The sequence below is a fragment of the Lutjanus erythropterus genome, chromosome 21 (genome assembly GCF_056507025.1).
Source record: "Lutjanus erythropterus isolate fLutEry1 chromosome 21, fLutEry1.hap2, whole genome shotgun sequence".
Classification (NCBI taxonomy): domain Eukaryota; kingdom Metazoa; phylum Chordata; class Actinopteri; order Lutjaniformes; family Lutjanidae; genus Lutjanus; species Lutjanus erythropterus.
Window position 1 is genome coordinate 12,219,378 of NC_139337.1, and position 23,898 is coordinate 12,243,275.

General features: G+C 39.7%; 2 protein-coding genes across 2 annotated transcripts; both read left to right on the forward strand.

Moving 5' to 3' along the window:
* The first annotated feature begins 1,726 nt into the window (after positions 1–1,726).
* dcaf11 (ddb1 and cul4 associated factor 11) lies at positions 1,727–18,375 on the forward strand. The gene is made up of 15 exons (XM_084746901.1): positions 1,727–1,949; positions 2,319–2,538; positions 5,557–5,684; positions 6,821–6,939; positions 7,185–7,249; positions 7,477–7,577; positions 7,797–7,943; positions 10,650–10,704; positions 11,095–11,163; positions 12,305–12,362; positions 14,533–14,718; positions 14,949–15,102; positions 15,940–16,092; positions 16,263–16,369; positions 17,178–18,375. Exons 2-15 carry the CDS (start codon positions 2,333–2,335, stop codon positions 17,253–17,255), a joined length of 1,626 nt encoding a protein of 541 aa, XP_084603027.1. The 5' UTR covers positions 1,727–1,949; positions 2,319–2,332; the 3' UTR covers positions 17,256–18,375.
* Positions 18,376–18,529: 154 nt separating this feature from the next.
* On the forward strand, positions 18,530–23,327 carry fitm1 (fat storage inducing transmembrane protein 1). Its single transcript, XM_084746902.1, has 2 exons — positions 18,530–20,834; positions 22,311–23,327. The coding sequence occupies exons 1-2, from the start codon at positions 20,548–20,550 to the stop codon at positions 22,981–22,983; spliced, it is 960 nt and encodes a 319-aa protein (XP_084603028.1). The 5' UTR covers positions 18,530–20,547; the 3' UTR covers positions 22,984–23,327.
* The last annotated feature ends 571 nt before the right edge of the window (positions 23,328–23,898 follow it).

Sequence of the window (23,898 nt, forward strand, 5' to 3'; positions counted from 1 at the left end):
GCATCATAACTCAAAGACTATACAGTAGGCATCTTTTGATATGAGAAACATATACATGTGCACAATTAATAATACAGTGGATGTAATCTCACTAATAAAGACAAGACTATAATATTAAATTTAATGTAAGAAGTCAGAGTGTTACAACAATAGCTGGGGACAATTGTAACAGAAAAAACATCTGTCATATTAACCCAATAAAAGCATGCCTCCAAGTAGTCACATTACTGCAGTAGTATCTCATGACGTTACTTAAGATGTTGTTTTATATATAGTTCAAATTCTTTTAGATGTCCTGCATTGCATGCATTCAATTAAAAATTATTTTTTTTTCCTATTTTTTTAACTAGATTTTCCACCTCCAGTCATGTTTAAAACATATAAAATGCTCTGCAAGAAGTAACAAATTGTTTCTGACATGTTTTTCAAATACCTTGTTAAAATGGCTTACATATAACTCTACACTTTGCCGTTATTCAGTATTCAAGGTTTATGAATATGCAAACAGTCCCCACCTTCTCCACACATACCCCAACCCCCACCTGTATCATTAATTAACTGCACCTGGTTTCTTATCTGTTTTGCTATACTAATCATAGCTACATGTGGCTTCTCTTGTGGGCTGGGCATCATCACAAAAATCTTGTTTGTTCGTTTTCATTTTTAGCCAATAACCTAGAGTAAAATTGATCTAAGTTCAATTTTGCAGTCATCTAAACTTTAGACGGCAGAAGAAAAATACAGTATATCAAAAAAGTAACTTTCATAGTTCAAAATCTGTTTTTCTCTGTTAAACTGAAATAATCCTGCTCCTGTTCCCATACATGAAATATATAAACCTCAGCATCTCAACCAGTTTTTACCAGTGGCCACGCAGGGTAATGCAGCATAAAAATTCCCCTGCAGTTCAAATAGCATTTTCCCTTTAAGTCACCATCATAAGAGATGTCTGTAAAACTGTTGACGGGACCCATCAAACTGCAAACAAGCTAAATTTTGACTCTTTCTATTCTGAATTTTTAATCCGCAGAGTTTTATGTTTGTAAAACTTTGCCAGAGATGAGGAAAGTGGTTTAAAAAACTCAGATGGCATCATAATAAACAGTATATTGGTCAAGTGGGAACTTGTGAGGCGGAAGCAAGGGGGGACACACTGCTGCTTGTATTCAGTGAGCCACATATCCAGGAATTAAACCCAGAGACTAGATTTTTTTTGCTTATGTGCCAGGTGAGCAATTGGACTGAATAGGTGCATCTCTGCATGTTGTTTCTACGTTGTAGTTCATTATAAAACATCTACACCTGTTCCATAGACTGAGAGAGAATCCAACTGAGCATGTGCAGAGTGTCATCACTCTAGTTTCTGATTGGAGGAATTAGGTTTGTTACAATTGCCCCTGGTCTCCCCTACATCTCAGATTTTTTTTATCTTTTGTCTGTCTTTTTTTGTTGTTTTTTTTGTTGTTGTTTTTTACTCTTTATGGTTATTTTTGGATACAAAGCACTGTTTAACATTGTTTTTAGTTTTTTTTTTGTTTAGTTTTTTTTTTTTTTTTGTCACGGACCAAGTTGCCCACATGTTGTATATAACGTTAATCTACCCTGGCCAGTGTACTGTTCAGTGGCACTGATTACTACAGTATGTAGAGCTGGCACGAGCTGGCAGGAGCGACAGCGGTGCTGATCACGTGACAGCTGTAGGGCAGGGGCACGCGCAGGGTTGATTTTTTCACACTTTTGTAAACAACATGGCGACTCACGGACTGGCCCTGCCGCTGCTAGCCGACTGAACAAACACTGTGCCGTCAAAACCTCCAGTTTCTGTGAGTTATAAACGTTCTAGGCTGGACATTGTGGAAGTTACACGTCGGACAAATTGTTAAGTTCACACTGAGACGACAAAGCGCTGGGCTGACGAGCTGTCAAGAAGACCGTTTGACTGTCAAACGGTAATGTCAAGCTATTAGCATTTTTAGCTAGTTAGCTCAACAAAATCATCCTCTGCACTTATTAATCACTGATAGGCTGACGAACAGGATAGTTATGCTGGTCGATTTCTTTGCAGAACCGGTGGTATGTTTATGTGAAGAAGTGGAAGTTTATTCGCTTGAGCAATTAACTTGAATTGGTGTTAGTTTAGCTAATACGGGGTCCGTGTTGTGCATTGTTCACAGTTATCTAACTTCTGTTTCCAGTTTCCTCTCTGTTTATCAGTTACCACACACTCTCACACACGGTGTTTGTGTTCACATGGCTTCCCACAGGTGAGGTAATGACAGGTAAAACTGTCATTTAACACAATTGATTGTCCCTGCCAGGGCCTCTTCAGTCTATGGGCTCTCAGTCCAGTTCTGGGATGTCTGGTGGAAGGGGCTCTTCCAGTGGCAACCCAGCTGATCAGTCTGACACAGCAGAACCAAACCAGACCAGCAGCAGCAGCCGGGGCCGCAGGACGACTGACAGGCAGCAAGGAGACAGACAGCCAGCATCAGAGGAGGACGTCGACTTAGCTGAAGTGCTGGCTTACCTACTGAGGAGGTGAATTTGGAGTTTAAAATACGGACACTGATATCAACACAACAAATGCATCTGTATTTTGCACTTCTTCTTGTGTTTTATCCATGCAGATAATGTCACACTTCTTCAGTTACAACATAGCTGCAACTGATAGGAGGAAAAACAGTCTCACACATGAAAGATAAACATTGTTTTTGTGTCACTGCCAATCCACTCAGGGACAGCTGTGATATTAACAGGTAATTTTGGGAAAAGACAGGTAATCACTTGCAGAAGTAGAAATACACCGTTTACACCTTGTAATAAAATGTAATTTCTATCCAAGGAAATTAATTTGGTTTTACTTCACCACAAGTAAAAGATGGATGCATTATGAAACCCACAGGGGAAACAAGATTAAACAGAAAAAACAAGCCAAAAACAGAACATCAGCTCAAATTTATATGCATACAACACCAGAGGGTACAATAATGATGTGCAATACAAGCAATCATGGAAGTTACTGCAGCATGATACAAGAGACACTAGGCCCAATATAATTCAGATTATTCCAAAATTTTATAGAATTGGTCTTTTTGAATATAATGCACATGAAAAGTACTAAATGAAATAGCTTTTAACAGTTCGTATTTTTTCATAAATCCACTGCAGTATGTACAGTCTCTTGTTGTATTTGAATTTTACATACATATCGGCTTGGGAGGCTCAAGATGAGGGGCACTGGGCTGATCTTCAGTTCTGAGCACAATATTTTTTCTATTTCTAATAGCACATTGGACCAGCACCTCTGCAGTTTAAAGTATGTCCAAGGACTAGGTGTCAGTTTCTATCTTGCATTAAAGGTTCATGGTGAAAGAGTAGGCTTGAATTGATGTCTGCGGTTGGGTATATGTGCAATCTGTGAATAATTTCAAACTGTATTGCATTTATAAGATTGCAGATCAAAATTGGTTTAGTATATCTCCAGATATCTTTCTACTCTTGATCATCAATTATGACAGATAGCTCCATCTGGGGAAAAAGCAGGTTGATACAATGTGTAAATGCATTGTGGTTGGAATGTGATTGAATCTGCCTGCCCACATCTGGAGGTGGTCTGGCTCGCATCATATTTGGACCTTGATAGATGTAAACGCAATCCATACAACTTGCTGTCATTCATGCACAACATAACTTTGGTAGAGATATTTGTTTTTGGTTAACATAAAGTATAGGTTGTTGTTCAAAATTAGAGAGTGAACAAGAAAGAAGGCTGAAAGAGACATGCTTCCAATTACTGATTATAGCCTCTGTCTCTTCTGTGCCATGAAAGCCTGCAAAGATTTGTTATTCAACAGAACTGCTTGAAAATGAAAGCAAAGGTGGTAAATGAATGATATCTAGTAAGTAAGAACTGTGTGTGACAGAGTGTATTGCACTCATCTGTGCAGCTGAATTGCTGTTAACAAGGCATATAATTTATCTGGTCACAGTGTTGCCTACACGCTGGTAATGCAACACATCAGGACAAACTGAAAGAATATTTTTCATACAAAGAAAGGGATAACTGAAAATATCCCATTTGCCCAATTTAGAAGAAGAGACAAGTAATAATAATATGTCATAGACAGTGTTTCACCAAGTTTATAAAGTTTCCCCTAACTCACAAAACTGTGATTTTTAAAGGGAGTGTGGGGGGTGATATGCCACTACCTCAAATTACTGACACATCCAGGTTTTGCTCTGGAGCACACATAACAAAGTAGGCCTACTAGCTGTAAATTTAAAGGCAAGATTGGATCATTTATTATCCAGATAATGTATCAAGATACAGATCACATTGTAACACCGGGTGTAAATGGGGTGTGAGAGACCAGAAAAAAAAAGAATTGTTCTTAATAAAAGAACACAAAATAAACATAAAATTTAGTGCTGACAGCTATGTCAGTGTTAGACTATCAAGTCTTGATTTGTAATGATCAACAGATCTTTGGTTTCATGCCCTGATAACTGAGAGTTACATTTTCAAAATCTTCTTAAAAAATGTATATGGTTTCAAGTTTCATCTAACGCCCAGCAAGCTACGCTTTGTCATCTTTGGTGTGTTTTTTTTTTTTCTTTAGACATACACTGGATGGTGTAAGTGGGCGGGTGGAGAGAAAAAAATAAAACAGGAGAATTGCTGATTCCCTCTTTGATTTTGATTCTTGAAATTTAAAGCTCATTTCAGTCAGTTTTCAATTTGATATTGAAATTGTGACACCTCTGATCGTTACACAAAACATATAACGCCAATTAATCACTTTAAATCTCATGAAATGTGGGACAATCATAAACTGATTATATCTAATTGAGATTTTTGGGTTGACATTTCAAATTAGATAGAAAAAAAAGTAAAACTTGTCACGTCTACAGTAGTTTTTATGGAGGTAACAGTTAGAGGTGAGGTGACAAATGCTACAAAAAAGAGGGAAAGCTAGTAGTGTTTTTACCTCTCTGACAAGGGAGCAAATCATTGAAATATCACATTACATTCCAGTGCTGCTAAAGTGGAGTCTGGGAATTTCCCGTCCCTATTCCAGGTTGATGTTAATGCAGTTAATGTTCCTGGGAAATCTATGAATATTCCTAACAAGCACAACTAAAAGCATTGTTTTCAGCACTTGGAAGTGATTCATGACAGTGACCTCTGGTAATAACACAGCAGAGGAGTCAGAACCAGAAAGTAGCAGGATCTGGAATAGTTGAAATGAAAAAGTAGCACTCTCACTTCTCACTTCAGTTAACATTAGACTACCCTGCATCGAGCCACCCATCTGTTACAGTGGAGCTGTTTGCTGGAAAAACAAGAGACTGTATGAGACTGTGGCTTTATCCACAGCACAATAGCTCCTGTGCAGGCAGGTGTCTCACCATTGAGCTATACAGTTTCAGCTGGTCCACTTTGTTTTATGAATGAATATTTTAGGTATCAGTGTACTAAGATGTCTGTCCCACTGCTGCATGTGTCACCATTTGGACTGATTGGACCCTAAACTGATGTGGTGTTTGTGTGTACAGGGGCCAGGTCAGACTGGTCCATGGCAGTGGAGCCACAGGGCTGCAGCTGGTCCAGTCCTACTCCGACTCTGATGAGGACAGCGATGGAGCCTGGGAGGGTCGGCTGGGTGACCGCTACAATCCACCAGGTAACTTCATACTGACACTGTTCTTTGTCCAGACATGAAGTTAGAAAACTGAAAACTTTTAGAAGACTGAATTGTATCTTGATTGATATTATGGAGCCCGTCACTATCATGCTTCTGTTGAAACATAAAACAAGAACATTTAGTTGTGTTTTGTGTCTGTGTTGATTAACAGTGTATTGGGAAAGTGTGTTTGTAGCTGTTTGTATTCTGTCTAGTTGGAATCCACCTGATGATAATTAAGTAAGAGGTATAAAATAAAGACATTTTTATATTTTGAAATTGTATTAGCCATTAATTAAGCATGCACAGCATAACAAATCATCTTTAAAACTCTTGAACTTCACTTTATTTAAAAGCCACATCACCCAGACGGTCTGTGTACAGTCAGTAAAACACAACAACAGAAATGAAGACTCAATACTACACGCAAAAGTACACATACATATACACTAATAATAAAGTTAATATGACAACAAAGTTGAAATGATTGTCTGAGGTAGGTGGGAGAAAAGTGCATTACAGTAGACTATTCCAGATGTTATGAAGGCATGTACACGGATTCTAACATCATTTTGATAAAATATGGTGTATTTTGCATAGGTGGAATAAGGAATTTTGTTTTATATACTTAATGAGTTGCTTAAATGGAAGAGAGGGATTACATATTTTTCCTAGATTCTTAACTCTATGGATCTGAGAATTGTGTAGCCATTAAGGTGAATGGTAAATCTGTAAAAAGTGCAAGGTGAATCAAAAACACTGTTTTTAAAGTCCACCTCCACTCATGTTTTAAACAATATAAAATGCTCAGCAAGAAGTAATTAATTGTGTCTGATATGTTTTTTGTTTTGCAAAACAAGTTCAAATACCTTGTTAAAATAGTGTACATATAGCTCTGCAACTGGCCTTCATTTAGTATTCAAGGATTCATAGATATGCAAATAGTCCCTGCCCTCTCCACACATACCCCGACCCAGACTCCTGCCCCTGTGTAGAAGTACATTGTGTCTCCTCTGTTTTGCTAGAATATCATGTTAACTAAATACATCCGGCTTCTCCTGTGGGCTGGGCATCGCCTCTAATGACATGTATAGTCCCCCCCCCCCCCAAGCATTTATTGTGTTATGTCTTTCCAGTGGACACCCAGCCTGACACACATGAGGTGGACCGGAGTGAGATCCGAACTCAGATCCTGCTGGCCACCGCCTCCTCTGCCCTGAAAGGCCGACAAAGTTTCACCCACATGCTAACAGAGGTCAGATCACAGAGATACAAGCTAGAATCCATAAAATTGGTATCAGAGACCAGACTAGAATGTAATTAGCAAATTCCAAGATGATAATGATTTGTTTTCATTTTATCCAGTTTTACAATAAGTTTTTAAAAATAACTAATTAATCATTTGCAATTTACAGATGTGATGTTAGTCACTTGTCTTTGTCAGCAAGTTTAATTCCTAACAATTTTTGACCAGTTTGAAATTTTCTCTTTACTTTTTAGAGGGAACAAGGCAGATGTAGAGGCTCCAGTTTTTCTCATGGAGAGTGCAGCCGTATCCGAACACAGTAAGTGCTGTTTTAATGCTTCACATTTCCAGTATTTCCAGTATTACCAGAAGGTGACACAGAAAGAATAAGAATCACTAAGTTCAAAAGAGTTGCACATTTTGTTACATTTCATGTGAATGATTGCAGTATATTTTTTTGTGTGAAAATCTACAACATGATGTAATGTTTACAAGAGAACTCACGCTGTTGTCTGTCAAATAATATTGACCCTTGTTCCTTTGCAGTTTTCTGCCAAACTATGTATCCCACAAGGATACGTACCAGCAGAAAGCCTTCTGTGGAGTGTACAGCGAGGATGGCAACATGTTCCTTTCTGCCTGCCAAGGTAAATAACCCCTGATCCAGCAGGAGAACCCAGAGGAACTGAATCAGATCTGATAATCACTCTTAGCGTTTGTTTAAAACTGCTTAGAGCACCAAATCATCAGCGCCATTTATGTAGTATTATACAGAATGTGGCCAGTCACAGAAAAACCTTAGAAAATAACAAATCTAGTAGCACCGTGTTATATTCATTAATTTCCGTCATTTTTCACATCTGCAGACCAGAACATCCGCCTTTACGACACCACAAGGGGACGCTTTCACCTACGGCGAACAGTGAAGGCTCGTGATGTGGGTTGGAGTGTGCTGGACGTCTGCTTCACCCCAGACGCGCATCATGTGCTCTACTCCAGCTGGTCTGACTACAGTAAGGCTAGGGCATCTTCAAGATAGCAATATGATGTAATGAGTCAGTGATGCAAATAGTAAAGTGTTTTGTTTACAAGACTAATGCTAGTGATCCCCCAAGAACCATCCATGTTTTCCACATGTGAATTTTGCTGTACTTCGGGTCTCTTTTCCCTGTAAGCCATTCTGCATGTTGCTGTTAGTTGATCTATAGTGGCAAGAAAAAGAGAGTGAAGCCGTAGGAATTACTTGTTTTGCAAAACAAAAAAACATATCAGACACAATTAATTACTTCTTGCAGACCATTTTATACTGTTTAAAACATAACTGGAGGTGGCCTTTAATGTCTGGTGGAGCCTCCTTTGGTAGCAGTGACCTCAGTCAAACCATTCTGGTAGCTGCAGTTGAGACAAGCACACAAGCCAGAGGCAGTTTTGGCCCATTTCTCCTTGCGAAACTGACATCTTTGGATGTCTGTTGTGAATGGCTCGTTTGAGGTCTGTCCACAGTGTTTCTGTTGGGTTGAGGCCTGGGCTTTGATTGGGACATGGATTTTATTTTTGGGAGCCATTCTGTAGCCTTTCTCCCCGGAGTGTCCTGATGCTCTTTGGCAAATGTCAGGCGTGCAATAATGTTTTTTTTTGGAGAGTAGTTGCCTCCTCCATGGTTTGACACCATTTCTATTCAAAATGTGTATTGTGGACTCTTGAACATAGATGTTTACTTGTTCCAGTGGCTCCTTTAGGCCATTGGCTGTACAGCATTCTTTATTGTACCCTTGCAGTCATCTAGGCTGGACAGCCACTTCTAGGAAGACTTTGTCTCCTCTGTTTGGAGACAAGTTTCCTGACAGGATGAAAGGCAGTCTTAGTGATGGCTCTATAATATTTAACACTTTTATATAAATCAGTTATTATTGATCTACGGTCTTTCCATTGAAGCATGGTTCACATCGGCTGAGGCATCTTCTGACTATAGTGAACTCAAAAAGCCAAAATATCCTCTGAGTGTCATGCAGGTCTGATCCATTGCTATCAGAGGCCTTTGATTGAAGTCATTGCTGCCAAGAATGTTCAACCAGATATTAAAGGTCCAGTGTGTCAAATGTGCGAGGATCTATTGGCAGGATATGGCAGAAATTGAGTATAATATTAAAGTATATTTTCATTAGTGTATAATGAAAATAAGAATTGTTGTGTTTTCGTTACTTTAGAATGAGCTGTTTATATTTACAGAGAACATGGGTCCTCATAGGTTCTCCCACACATTTAGAAGTGGAGAGTGAGAGGAGGTGTTTGTGATCTGCAGCTTCACCATTAGGTGCACTAAATCCTAGCTTTTGTTGAAGTGATTAGCCCAGAGGTTCATTTAGTTTTTCCACCCTACACTTTGAGTAACGTAAACTTTTATTGACGTGTTCACTATGGACAAATACAAGTCACTAACTTTCGTGTGATTAGTTAAAACTCATAATGTTTGTTCATTGTTGTAACTTCAGGTAAAATCAGGTCATATTTTAAGAGAGATTTAAAAATAAATGCAGGTTATTCCACTCTCCTTTTAATGGTGCTGTATGTCGTTATACTAATTTTTACTTATTACTGACCTATCACTATTCTTTTTGAAAATATTGATGTGCAAACTGGATAATTCATTGTCCAAAATAATAATTACTAACTATGTTGGACATGAAAGCAGTGCTGAGCTCTGCCAAGACCAATTTTTGGATTGAGGGCTTAGTGTGAATTAACTCCCTGTTTACTATAGAGTGTTTTTTCGTTTTTGTTTTTTTTTCTGTACTCTGCGCTATTTTTTGTGTGTCCAAAGTGTTAGTGTGAAATGTGTGCACTATATGGTGCTCTGCAAAAAATCCCTCAAAGGATCAATAAGAGTAATGAACGTTGCTTGAATGCTACATACTGCTAACACACTCACAATGCAATGTGTCACATTTTGTAGATGCAAAAACCTGTCAGTGATGATGATTCACAAGTGTCTGAAATCTCAGTTTACAGATCACTATAGAGTGAACTGTGGGCTGTTTGTTAAAGAGGGAGGAGTGAAATAGTGATTGAGGAGTTTTGTTGTAGGCAATGTTAGCTAAAACTAGCAAGAGTTATCTTTCTCTTTAGGGTGTCACAGTGACAGTTATATTGAAAAATATAAATAAATAATTATATCATGCTAATAATACAGGTATGATAACATGATATAAATAATCTAGCTCCTGTCAAACAACTGTATTCTCTCCCATTTCTTTACACTCCTCCTTTAGCCCACCCCCCCAAAACACAAAATCAATTAAGTGTAATTGCATTTTTTGTATGCTTTCGTACAATTATGATTGCAGACCCCCTCTCCAAAACCCTACACTGGTATTTTGAGTGTAATTAATTTTCCAAATTAATGCGCAATAAACAAAGAATGAATTTCACCAATAGCATTTTTTCCAAAATATTTTATAGATATTGTTTTAATATTGTTACTGGAAATTCTTTGTACCATGATAATCTTGTTGTGAAAATCTGATATCATGACAGACTTATTTTAGTCAACAGATCAGTTTATTCGACAACGTTTCAGTAAACACTGCATATCATGCCTCTGCTTTTTTGCAATAATAGTGTATGGATGTGTTCTGCCACCAGTTTAAACAGTAAATTGTCCTAAAATGTGTTGTTTTATTCATATGTTCTCTCTCTGTGTCTCTGTGTCTTCCCCACAGTTCATTTGTGCAGTATAGATGGAGACAGTGAAAACCACACCGCCCTGGACCTCAAGTTAGTGTTTCCCTCATAGTAACTTATAGCATTACGGAGCAGGTAATCTATCATTCCCTACCAGCCAGCCCTCCTCTCCCTTCATTACCACCTGGATGAATGATGCTGTCAGAACTCGTCACCTCAACATCCATCCTCTGTGTGTGTGTCTGCGTGCGTGTGTGTATGTGTTACTTTGTTAATCGGAGAGCTCATTATTTCAACAAAGCGCCACCATTAAACTCACAGTAATCCTAACAATGGCATTGTTTAAGAGGTGATGCGTGCCTCCATCAAGCTTTTTGGGTGTGGGATGACATACAGTAGACAGTGTAGTTGTGATTCAGTAATGGTGCCACTGCTGTTGTGTCAACCTGCCTGTGTATGTGTGTGTGCTGTTGTGCTTTGTAGTCCAGATGAGAGGAGGTTCTGTGTGTTCTCACTGGCTGCGTCCACAGATGGCAATGAGATCCTGGGAGGGTGAGTACAATTTGCTCTCATGTTTCAAGCCAGTGAGTTAAAACGGGGCTGAAGTGGCTTTCAGAAATGTAGATTCTTCTTTTTCTGTCAGCCATTTGTTCAAGGTTCAATCGATTTTTCCTAATTGAAGACAAGATACTTACATGTTATATAAAGCAGGATCACTTTAGTTACATTAAAAGGCATTGTTTGGAATATTTGAAGTGGGATTGTATGAGGTACTTAGCCATAGTCAGTGTATTAGCTACAGTAGACAGTCAACATGCTCCCAGTTAGGAGAAGCAGGAAGGAGTACCAGCACGGAAGCTAACCAGTGAAGTGTTGTGGACAGGATCAGCAACACAGGCATTTTAGCCAGTTAAAAAAAGGTCCATCTAAAAAAATCCATATCAGTTTAAAGGGACAGTTCACCTCAAAATTAGTTAGTTTAGTTGAGAGAAGGCAGACATCTCTACAGTCAATATCGCCCAAACTCAGCAACTCACACCAAAACTATCTTGTATCTAGTATGACTAATATACCTAGTATCTATTTTTGATTTCTGAGTGAACTGTCCCTTTATGTGTACACTATATTTAGAATATTTTCACCACTTTAACAGCCTTTTCTGATGAGAAACCACCATTATAAAAGTCAAAGTATTGTTCTACCCTATCCAACCAAACTCCACAGGCGAAATCAGCCATTTTACCTCACAGACACTGGAGATGCTGCTCTACTGCTGCCTCGATCAGGTTGTTAATTTGTGGTATTGTATGACATTGGTGACTCCAACCTATTCTTTTAATCACCACAATCACACAATAACACAAACAAATGGTGGCTCCTGTCAGAACAGGTTGTCTGATGGCAAGGTAAAGCAGTGAAAATATTTAAAATATAGTGTACACTTAAACTGATTTTTAGGTGGACCTGTTTTTAAATGGTTAAAATACCTTTTGTTGCTGACCCTGTCCACAGCAGTACATTGCTTAACCTCTGTGCTGGTGCTCCTCTCTGTTTCCCCCAACTGGGGGCATCTGCTCAAGGTAATACACTGACGATTGGTAAGTGCCTTAAACAACCCCACATCAAATAATTTGAACTATTCCTTTAAACCTTGAATGACGATTTGTTCAGTCTCTCTCTTCTCTCCTTTCAGAGCAAACGATGGCTGCCTTTATGTTTTTGATCTCGAGCAGAATAAACGAACATTGAAGGTTAGTTTGTTGCAGTTTTCGTGTGTTGCTTGTACCTGTTTCTGAGTCATGTCCACCTCTTGTGCCTCATCCTGCGACCAAGGTGAGCCAGACATTAGCAGACTTGAAACTCTGCCGGCTCACATAAAGTTTTACACCACTCTGCTTTCTGTAATTTAGCTGCAGAGTGTCCAGCTCCACCCTGCAGTGGGGACAGGGGGGGTTAAACCCTCCTCCCTCCTCCTCCCACAACCCCCCTCTGTGTAGAAGTCAGTAGCTGGCCTCTACCATCTGCTTCACCACTGTCTTGTGCTCTTTTTCACCCTGTCCGTCCCATTACCTCTGCATCAATGTGTCTGTGCTTTATCTTTGACCTTGTTCCTTTTGCACAGGATGAGTCTGGGGGAGTTCTATATTTGTCCAAAGGCCAAAACCATAATAAACCGATTCTGCTAACATATTTACCAGGCTTCATGACCAAAACCTGATATATCTTATTTCTCAGCTCCACTGTTGTCCAAAAGCTATTAAAAACACACCACTGAGCCATTGTGGCAGTCTGGGTGACATGTTCCTTTATTACAGTGGACATGGGAGCTGTAGTTTATTTTAAGTCACCCATATACACCGTTCTGCTTCTGTAAATACTCCAGAGCACCAAATTAGTGGGTGAAAATAGCTCCAACAAATGCTATTTTTACTTTTGTTTGAGTCATATTTGCTAAAAATGATGGTGCCCAGCTGTTCAGGGAATTATTTAATGAAAGTTAATGTTTTTAACCTGTTTTGTTTATTGTTTGTTTATTTATGTCTTCAGTAGGGAAAATCGGGTAACTAGGGTTGAAAGCCACAGACAAGCTGTTGAGGTCTGTCTGACCCCACAGACAAGCTGGTGAGGTCAGATAGTATTGAGAGTGGGACTAACCCATTGTTGGCTTTGGTCTTTTCACAGGAGTTGTTGACAGTAACAGAACAAGGCTAATATATTCTACAGCCATGCTAGCAGCTCTGAGAGGCTGAGTTTTGACCTCACTATGTCACTGTGTTCAAAGTCTTATGTTTAACATGTTTTAAAAATAGGAATAAAGAAATGCAACTGAGGCTTATGGAAATATGTCAAAGTATTTTACCTGATCGTGGTGTGAAAAAAAATTGAGGGGTTGTTCAGATTATTTGAAGTGGGGTTGTATGAGGTACTTGTCAATAGTTTGTGTATTACCAACAGTAGATAGCGGTCAGCACACCCTCAGTTTTGAGAAGCGGCAGGAGTCCCGGTGCAGAAAGCTAAGCAATGCAGCAAAATATATTTTGGCCACCTAAATAAATCTGAATATTTTCACCACTTTAGCTTGCCAACAGACAGCCTTTTCTGAGGGGAAAATGCTGTTTTAAAGGCCAAACATAAGCAAATTAAACTGTCAATGAGGTGATAGTTTATTTCTGTATAGTTATTCATAATGACTGCCACCCAGTTGAGATACAGACTGGAAGAGCCTGTGTTTACATTTTCCCAGGCAATGTTACATTAGCCAGTTAAAAAGAAGCAGGAAGAGATTTTTCATTTAGATCATTTTATTTTTGACATCATGAGGTCATTACGGTTGAAACACAATATGAAAGTTACTTGTAGCAGCTTTAAATTTACTTTCTATATAAAAATGACAAAGACCAGACTCTGTTTCTCTGGCTTTATTCACCCTTGTAACTTTACATTTTCATCTTATTTTTGTTACTGTAGTTGGAGAATATGTGTCAGTAATCAGCTGGACTAGCAAACACATCGCAAAAACTCTGATAGAGGTTTAGTAGCTCAGTTAAAACGTGTATCATGGACATACACACACCAAAGCACTGCGTGTGTAGCACTGCCCTGCCCATCTGCTGCAGTAAACTGTACTGTTCATGTAATTGTCTGAGTTTCAGTGTTCTGTAGTCTTGCAGAAAATGTGTCTGCCTTTAAGTAAAACGGGAAATATACTGGATCAGTTCTAGAAACATTGGTTTATCTTACTTATCACGTTTTTTTTCTGTCACAACTTTAAGGTACACACAGACAGGCATTTTCACACATGCATGTATACTACACTGTCTCTCACGAAGGAAATCACACACTTGTACGTATACACACTCGCTGGCTCGCACACCCTCCACACAGAAACACTAACTCTCTTTCTGCGTCTCCACTCGTCAGATTGATGCCCACGAGGACGATGTGAATGCGGTGGCGTTCGCCGACAGCTCATCCCAGCTGCTCTTCTCTGGCAGCGACGACGCGCTGTGCAAGGTGTGGGACAGACGGACGCTGCGGGAGGACAGACCACAGCCTGTCGGACAGCTGGCCGGCCACCGAGACGGCATCACCTTCATCCACAGCAAGGTGGGGGGGAGAAGAGAGGAATGCTGCTGGTGTTTTATCAATCTGACAGTGAAAATTTCCCCTAATCCTCGTGGGTAGTTGGATTTGACTGATGATTGGTTGGAAGATGATGAATGAAATGTCATTATTAGCCCAGTATACTGTATCTTTAGTCCAGTATGTTGGTCTAACCCCGACATTTGTTTTGTTTTCCTTTTGAAATGTGCTCAACTGTGTCGTGACTGTGCCAGGGTGACGCACGCTACCTGATCAGCAACTCCAAGGACCAGTCCATCAAGCTCTGGGACGTCAGGAAGTTCTCTCCCAAAGAGGGGCTGGCAGCTTCCCGCCTGGCTGTCACCCAACAAAACTGGGATTACCGCTGGCAGCAGGTTCCCCAGAGAGGTGAGGAGGAGGAGGAGGAGGGGAGGAGGAAACTGAGAGGGGGAGAGGCAGAGCTACTGGTAGTGAATGAGTCAGGAGGGAGGAGAGGAGTTAGAGGACAGGAAGAGGGAATATAAGATGAAACGATGTTATAAAAGAAGGGAGACAGGACTAATGACAGAAAGGTGAAACATGGGTGTGTATGTCTGGTGAAGGTAAGGGGATCCGGCAGTATTAAAACCACGCATAGAGAAATGAGAGATTACCATTACAAGTCAAAAAAGAGGGAAAGAGCAGGAGAGAGGTGAAGGATGGAGGTGAAGCATGAATAATGAGATGAAGAGGGCAGAGAGGGAAAGAGCTAAAAATAAAATAGAAAATAAAAAAATTGATTCTACCCCCCTTTCTTAGACATTTCTTTAATTATAACTAACATTAGATATTAGCAAGAAAGCAAAACTTAATTTTCATTCTTTATATTCAGAAAAATCATCCCTAAAAAAATAAATAATTAAGACCAACAGCTGACCAATAAAAAAAGTCAGTCTTGACAGAAAATACAGTATACCACCAAATTAATGGGCAAGTAAAGAAAAATAGTAATTAAATGGAGGTGAATATAAAGCTGTTACAGTCATAATAATGTATTAACAGATCTTGAAGCTCATATTGTTACATGTTGTAATTATTCCAGTTGCCCCGCCCCCAACCCAGAGTTTACTCACTTTTATAGTGTGATTACAGATGTTTAGGATGTAAATTAATTCTATATGTCTTAGTAAACTGATATGAAGTAAATTATGACTTTATTAAATGTCTTAATGTCTGAAAATATTGTGTGTGTTTACCTCTCTTTAGCCCTGAAGAGACACAAACTGACGGGCGACACTTCAGTGATGACCTACCGTGGTCACGGCGTTCTGCACACCCTCATCCGCTGCCGTTTCTCTCCAGAGTTCAGCACTGGACAGAGGTTCATTTACTCTGGCTGCTCCACTGGCAAAATCATCAGTGAGTGTCACCGTGTGCTTGTGTGCGTCTGTAATGCGTAGGGTTGTATCGGCATCTTTGTATGCATAATAATGCAGCTCTGATGTGTGTGAGGTCGATTAAAGAGAAGTCATGTACTGTACTTGCCTGCAAGTGGCAAAATTTGTCTTTTTTTTTCTGTCTTTTTCCAGTTTATGACGTGCTGACGGGTGCTGTGGTCTCCAGACTGTCAGGCCATGACGCTTGTGTGAGGGACGTCAGTTGGCACCCATACGAGGATAACATCGTCAGCAGCTCTGTGAGTGCTGTTAATACATACTGTTCAACTGGAGTCAGTGTGTGAAAGCTCAAGATCATAAATATTGCATCCAAGCACCTTTCAAAAATTGTAAAAGGTTTGGTACTGAGGAGAATTAAACCAAACAGGGTTTCCTCCAGTAATGGAATACCATGGAAGTAAAGGTCCACTTTGTAAGATTTAGGGGGTTCCACTGGCAGAATATTCATGGGTATGTTTTCATTTGTGTATACTCACCTTAAAATAAGAAGCGTGTGTTTCCATTACCTTAGAATGAGCCCTTTATATCTACAGAGGGCTGGAGTCCTCTTCCACAGAGGCTTCCGTGTTGCTCCACCATGTGTCCAGGCCTTGACAATAAGGGTTGCCCGTTTGCCCAGGGCTAGTAAAATGCCACGTTGGGCTAGTAAATCAAGTAACTCACTTGCCTGACCGGGTGAGTGGTACAGAAGAATTAATTAAGATTTCCTGCTTTTCTCCATTTATAATAACATTAAACTGAATCACTTTGGGTTTTAGACCAACAAATCAAGACATTTAAAGATATCTACTTGGACACTGAAAAACTGGAATGGATGGTTTTTTTTTTTCACTTTCTGCCCAGCCCTAGATTATACATGACAAATAACTTTAGTCTTTGTTGTTACTTGATAGCCACTAATAATTAGAGACAAAGAAGTTAGTAAAAATTGACTTGGGGCAAGTAGATTTCTGACCCACTTGCACGACTGGGCACAGATATTAGGTAAAACGCTAAAAATGCTTTATGTCTGATTCGTTCTCCTCACCCTCCTTTGTTTGTCCACAGTGGGACGGTGCGGTGCGGATGTGGGAGCACAGACAGACACATCCTCTAGAGGAGGAGAGGGAGAGGGAGAGAGACTGACGACAGGAGAAAAACCTGAAGAAGGGAGACAAAAAAAAAGATGTCAGAGGAAGTGACATCACCACAAAGGGGGCGAGGCTGGCCCTAACAGAGGAGCTCAGAAGGACTTGGAGAGATTTAATTATCTTTTAAATTCAATGCTGGATATTAATGATTACAATTATAGCGTGGTTGCAAAGTGTTAATTTGGAAGGCGTTACAGCCTCACGTTGTCAAGTGCAGATTGGAGCACAGTGGGATGGCCTACTTCTGTTTTTCTTTTGTTTTTGCCTCACTGTTTTGCGCAAATTCAACAGGCCAAAACTTTTGAATTTGGCCTGAAGCACTTAAACTTAATGAGCTATTGAAATTTAATGGTAAATTAGTTCTGTAAAAATCAATGTTGGATATTGCAGGGAGAAACTGAGGATGATAATTCTGTATAAATGTATAGTATTTTAATGGTATGTGTGTTCAGGGATGTATTTGGATAGTTGTCAGTGTGCTGACTTGGACTCAGTTTTGACTTTGCTGTTCTGAATAACATGAGCCGTGTCCCGTTTGAGAGTCCGTCGCGTTCAAAGTCTGCGTTTTAACACCCAATATATGATAATAATCCAGTACACGATTTGCCAATATCCCACAGGCACAACCCCTGGCTATCATGTGACTTTCCTGAGCTTACCATTGGTCCATACGAGGTAGACCAGAATGTCCAAACGCACTGTTAGTTTTACTGTCACGCTCACAATGATATTATGCTAAACCCTCTTTACACCACCTCAAGTCTAAAGGAAATCCTTGTATTTAGACACAGCGATAGTCTGAGGTCTTATTATTGATCCTGTCAGCACTCAACTCAAGCCCTGAGTCGATTAAAAAAAAAAAAGAAGAGTAATTTTGTTGGCCAATAGAAACCTGTGATCTGTTTAAAAGATCTGAATGTTAGTGATGATCTGTTGAGCTCAAGATTTGGTGGAAGCACTGAAGGTGTATGTGTGTGTGTGTGTGTGTGCGTGTGGATCAAAACTTACAAACTGATCTGTATATGCAATTTTCAGGTGTTTATATCAAAGCCACATATTTCACTCTCAGACTCTCAGCTGTTTTACAGGAACAATAAAACCTCTCTTTAAATGTATCACCGTGAGCTGTAGCTTTTTACTGAGTGTTAGGATGTGTTTGTGTGAACAGTGTGGTATGTTTCACTGAGTATTTGCAGCTGTTGATGTCAAGTCCTATTATTGAGAGGAAATTACTTTGTCAGTCTCACAGAGACAATGCAACACTTTCACATCCTGATAACAGTTAACTAGGTGGAGATAAGTGTCCATTTGCACTTATCACCGAGCAAACATCACATGATACTCAGTGAAAAATAGTTTTAAAGTTGTTCTTTTTCCTTTAGTTTCTTTGTCCTGAAAATGTAATTAAGCTGAGTAGAACTGCCACATGTGCAGTTACCAGTAGCACATAACACATCTGACAATTAACTGCTACAGGAGCTGGAGTAAAGGCACTTGAAGGTCATTGTAATGACAGCAATGCAGTAAGTGGTCTAAAATTAGGCATAGAGATTCTTTGGCATGTCTGGTTTCAAATACACATAGACTGGGTTGCACCAACAAAGATTAGTTAAATCTAAGATTAGTTCCAATCGGAGTTTGGCAAAACGTGTCTTAAAATGAGTACATGCAGATTAAAAACTAAACCGTGCACTGTTGCGCATTTTAAAAGTACTCTTTGCTTAGTAAATTCAAGTTTATTGATCCAAGTTGAAATTAAAGAGTTTAATCAATATGGAGATGCTTGCTTACCCAAATTAAAAATAAGCAAAAAATACAATTGTATGCTGTTGGGACGTAGTAACGTACAGGAACAGGGAAATTTGTTGACTTTCAGCTGCTCTGCATTCCTTAATAAAATGTGACATTGTTTTGCAACAACAGAAATAAATTTAATCGAGGATAAGAGTAAATCTAAACTGAGCTTTAAAAAGGTTTAGAAGCTTTAAAGTTTGAAGCAACATAATTAAAAGGTAAACCGTGATTTTAACAGGTTTAAAAATGAGTCCATGTTGGTGCGACTCAGCCTTAGTGTTCCTACTTTTTACAAATTAAATTCTTCCAGAAACCCACCAACGCAGTAGTGGTAATAATTCGTCATCTAGGGCTGCAGTATAAATGAGAGTAATTCAGGTCACAATTCAGGAAAATTTAGCAGGGTCCAGAAAATAATCAAAAATTCTCGTCCAATTAAAGTTGTAGTTTTAATTAAAAAGACATTTGGAGTTTTGCATTTGAATAACTGAGAAGGGAAATGAAAGAAAATAACAGCAGATCATGTTAAAGCTCCTCTCCTTAGATTTTATTATGTAAGAAAACAAATATATAGCAGCCTTTCACATATGGACTGCAGCAGTATTTCTGTTAGTGTGGGTTTTGAGTCTATATTAGTAGTGGGACTGGATGTCCTCGCTTGTGAAAACACTTCCAGTCTGTTTTATTGAGCATAAATCCCATGGAAAGACTAAATTTACTCAATTTGGCTCGGGGAGTTGAAGAGGTTTAAGAGGCTCTGGCCTGACTGAGGAGTGGGGCCTGGAAATAAAAAAGACTCAAAGTGCTGTGAGAAACGCAGCTGTTCAGGGCGCCAAATGCAGGCTGGCAACAGTTTATAACTTAAATTAGTTTTGGCTCCAACAGCTGATTCTAAGAATGGAGGGACTAAAGGAGAACCAAAGAAGGAGCCAAATGATCCATTTAATGTCAGAATGATTCCTTTTGCAGGGATAGACAGGCCTTTTTTATGCTAAATGTAAATGTAATTGAACAATGGTGCATCACACCGGTAACTCTGAATGCAAAGAAGTTGTTTCAAGCCATCATGTGCAATTTAGGGTTTATTTTCAAGCCGCAGAGTCAGTTTGTGTATCATCAGCTGCCATCTAACGGGATCAAATTCACAATGTGTTGGATCATTGTTTGGAGAATAATGGGGTCAGTTACAGCAGCAGACATTACCATGTCCAGACTGTGAGTCTGTGTTGTGGAGGGGGGAGGGCTGTCGAGGGGAAAGGGGACAGAGTGGTTGTATTTTTATAAACCATGTGCTCTCCGGCACGCCTGACAGTGATAAAGGAGAAAGGCTCCCAGAGTAGAGCTGGTGGGCCTTTCAAAGACAAAGGAAAGTGAGGCTGTCTCCACCACAGGGCTCTAATTGGACACAAAGAGGAAAGAAGAGGAAAACACTGTCAAATTTATATGTAAAACTACAAAAGGTATCATCAAGGAGATAAACGGAGAGGAAAGACATGGATCTGAAGAGTGGAAGCTCCTCAAATGGCTTCACAGCAGAGATAAACCTGCAGAAGTTGCACAAGATGGCTGCAGAGCTGACGCTGCCGGGAAAATTCATCCTCAGACTGCTGAACGCTGCTCTGGTGTTTGTGACAAACCTGCTGGCCAGAGTTTTAGGAAGCAGCCTGGTCAGAAGACATTTCCACCTCGTGCTGTCTGCTCTGGTTCTGTTTGGGCCTCTGCTGAGTTTCTGGGTTTCAAAGTACAGCATCTTTGCCAACAGCAACCACTACCTGTACAGGTGAGAGCTCTGCAAAATCAAAGGTTTATGGTTGTGTTTCTGCTTTTAAATGGAAATATCATATCTCTAAGTAACTGTTATCAAAGACATAGGATTTATCCCAAGATTAGGGGGACACGATTAAGTGGTAAATAAATTTTGAGCATTACTTTAATTTCTGGTGAACTTTTATACATTAATGTGTGTCTTTTCTGAATCAATTTATGGTGGAAATGGCTTAATATATGTAAAGCAAAACAAAATTCAGGTGCCACGTTACAGTTCAAAATATAATGGAGTATATTGTAATAAGGCTCTCCATCATTCTGTATTTCTTCCGAACATTTATCTCCTATACATCAAAATCTAAAATCTATTACTAAACACTGTCATATGGATTTATAGCTATATGTAAATTCCAGTTGTTGTCCTGTTTACAAATTACATGCTGCCCTTCTTTTAACTGTCTTTGGACAGCTGCAGATTTATTACCATAGAATGAGACATTCATTTATACAGCAGATGTTACAAACCAACAACACAACAACCAACCAAACACTGGCTCCAGAAACAACCTTTTGTGTTTTTTGTGAGTCTCATGGCCACCGCAGTTTCTCCTACATGCTTGGGAGATGAGGTAGAGGCGAGGTATTTGCAATCTGCAAGCTCACCATTAGATGCCACTGAATACTACACACTGGTCCTTTAAAGCACAACTTTTCAAAATGGAAGGTGGGCTTCCAGGGGGGGTTCAGACAGTTTCAGTGGAGGCTCAGTGAATGGAAATGAAAAATATTACATTAGTTAAAAGAAGGAGATCACATGGAATAGACTAAATGAGTGAGATCTGGTTAAAGAGAAAGAAAGGCACAGTTTTGGGGAATTTTACTGTTTTCTCAAAGTCTGATAAATGCCTTAAAACAGACCTTTTTTATGTATTTGGTGTGAAGTTATGTCAAACAGCAATCCAGGAATTGAGCAAAACTAAGCCAATAAATGAAGGTGGAGGGGGGGGGGGGGGGGGGGGGGGGGCTTTTTCCAAGCTTTGCTTGAAGGGAGGCCCACAGTCTAAGACTTTAAAAACCCTTGCTTTAAAGCATAAATGCTTTCCAGACAATTATAAATCCATCAAAAGTTATATATTGATATTGTACTGCATATAATACGTGTATTGGTACCTATCCAACTGCACATTTTAAAGGATAGGGAGAAAGTTCATACAAGTTTATACAAGAACTGAATACCAATGAGGCTTTGCTCAGTGCACCCATTTTTGTGAGGTTCTTTAATGCATTTTGATCTCATATAACTCATGAAGTGAAGCCATTAGCAGAGCAATCATTCTCCCTTTTGCTGTGCAACAAATCTGAGTCTGAGACTGAACCCAGAACTTGTAATTCTACCTCATGCATGGATCAGGAGGTTCTTCCAATGGCAGCAGTTATATTCACGATTACAGTATTTACGACTGATTTCTGCTTCAACATTATCTCACAGGAAGTTCCTCCGGTCCACCTGGGGTTGGACCTGCACCTTCACAGGTTCCTTTATCCTTCTTCTCTCCATCTCAGCCCGTCAGTCCCCAGCCGTCTCTCTCCGCCACCTGTCTCGGATAGGGGTGGTGGGGTTGCTCTGGTGGGGCTGTCAGTGTCTCCTCGCCCTGCTGGAGGATGCGGCAGGAACCTGTTACGAACCCATGGCCCCTGCCCAGGATATCCAAGGCTCTGCCTCCTCAGTGCAGCCTCTGCTCCTCCTGCATGAAGACCAGACCAAAGCCTCCTGTCTTAAAGCCAACATGGTGTGGAGAGGTTACGAAGTGTCTCAGGACGTCCTCATCCTCTGCTTGTGTTGCTTGCTGCTCGTCGAGGAAATGTCCGTCTTTGGCCCTCACCTGGCTCAAGAGAAGCCGCTGCAGAGGTCAGCTGGTGGCCCTTTAAGGTTCATCTTCCTGTTGTGTGTGTTTCTACTTGTTGTTTGGGTGTTCCTGCTGCTGTGTTTGCTCGCACACTTCCCCACGTTCCCCGCCCAGCAGCTGGGGGGAGCTCTGGGCTACCTGGGGTGGAGAGGACTCTATCAGGGGTGGTACAGACTCAAACCGAGCTGGAGCTGCCCTGGACTGCCAGGAGAGGGACTTTTTACCGCCACAGACATCAATGAACAGACTCAGTAGAATCAAACACTCGGTAAGGTGATGTTTGGGGGACGTGAATGTGACCTTGAAAGTTCAGGTGCAAGTTTTGGAAAGTCACAGCTTCTCCTGAGGATTGTGAGGAGAATCTGTCACATGGAACATAACAACACATGAATATGCAGGCTGCTTTCAAAGGTAGAGGTCTGGTTTATCTTTTGTTTTGTTACACAGCTCTGTATCCTCACCTAAAACAAATATCCAAATCTAGTTAAAAAAATTTTTTTTTAAAGTTTTCTCTTCTCTTTTTTGTCCCACCTCTAATCATATATCATATAGTTATACAAAAATTTAAATCAAGTTAAAAAACTCAAACAAGAACTAAAATGTAGTAAAAATTAAAAATGTAAAAATTAAATAAAAAAAAAAATCGCCCACCTTTAATCATATTTACAAAAATTGCATACGTGTATATTTCTTTGTCAAAAAAAAAAAAAATCTCTCTAAAAATTGTTTGTTAAAATTTATTTCCCATCTAAATCATCATCATGGTTACAGAGTTCATGATAAACAAGGATAAAATTCCTGACAATTATTGTTTCATAATTATTTGAAAAACTCGGGCATTAACCAAAGTTACCAACAGTCTCCCAGACGTTGTTGATGACATGACAATATTTCAGATTGTTGAGGTTTTTTTAATATAAAACTTGGTGAATTTATTTCAGTGCATGACCAACTTTAGAAGCAACACATTTTCTTGTTTTATAGTGAAAATTCAGAGACGATACTGAATTAAAATTTCAGTTGTTTTTAGTCAAGCAAAAATCAAAATCTAGCTAAAATTGATGAGGTTTTTTTTCCCTTGTGTGATCAGTTTCACAGCCCAGATTCTTCTTCTCAGTGGAATTTCAGAGATGATACTCTGCAGACTTTGATTGAAAAGGTTTGTTCATT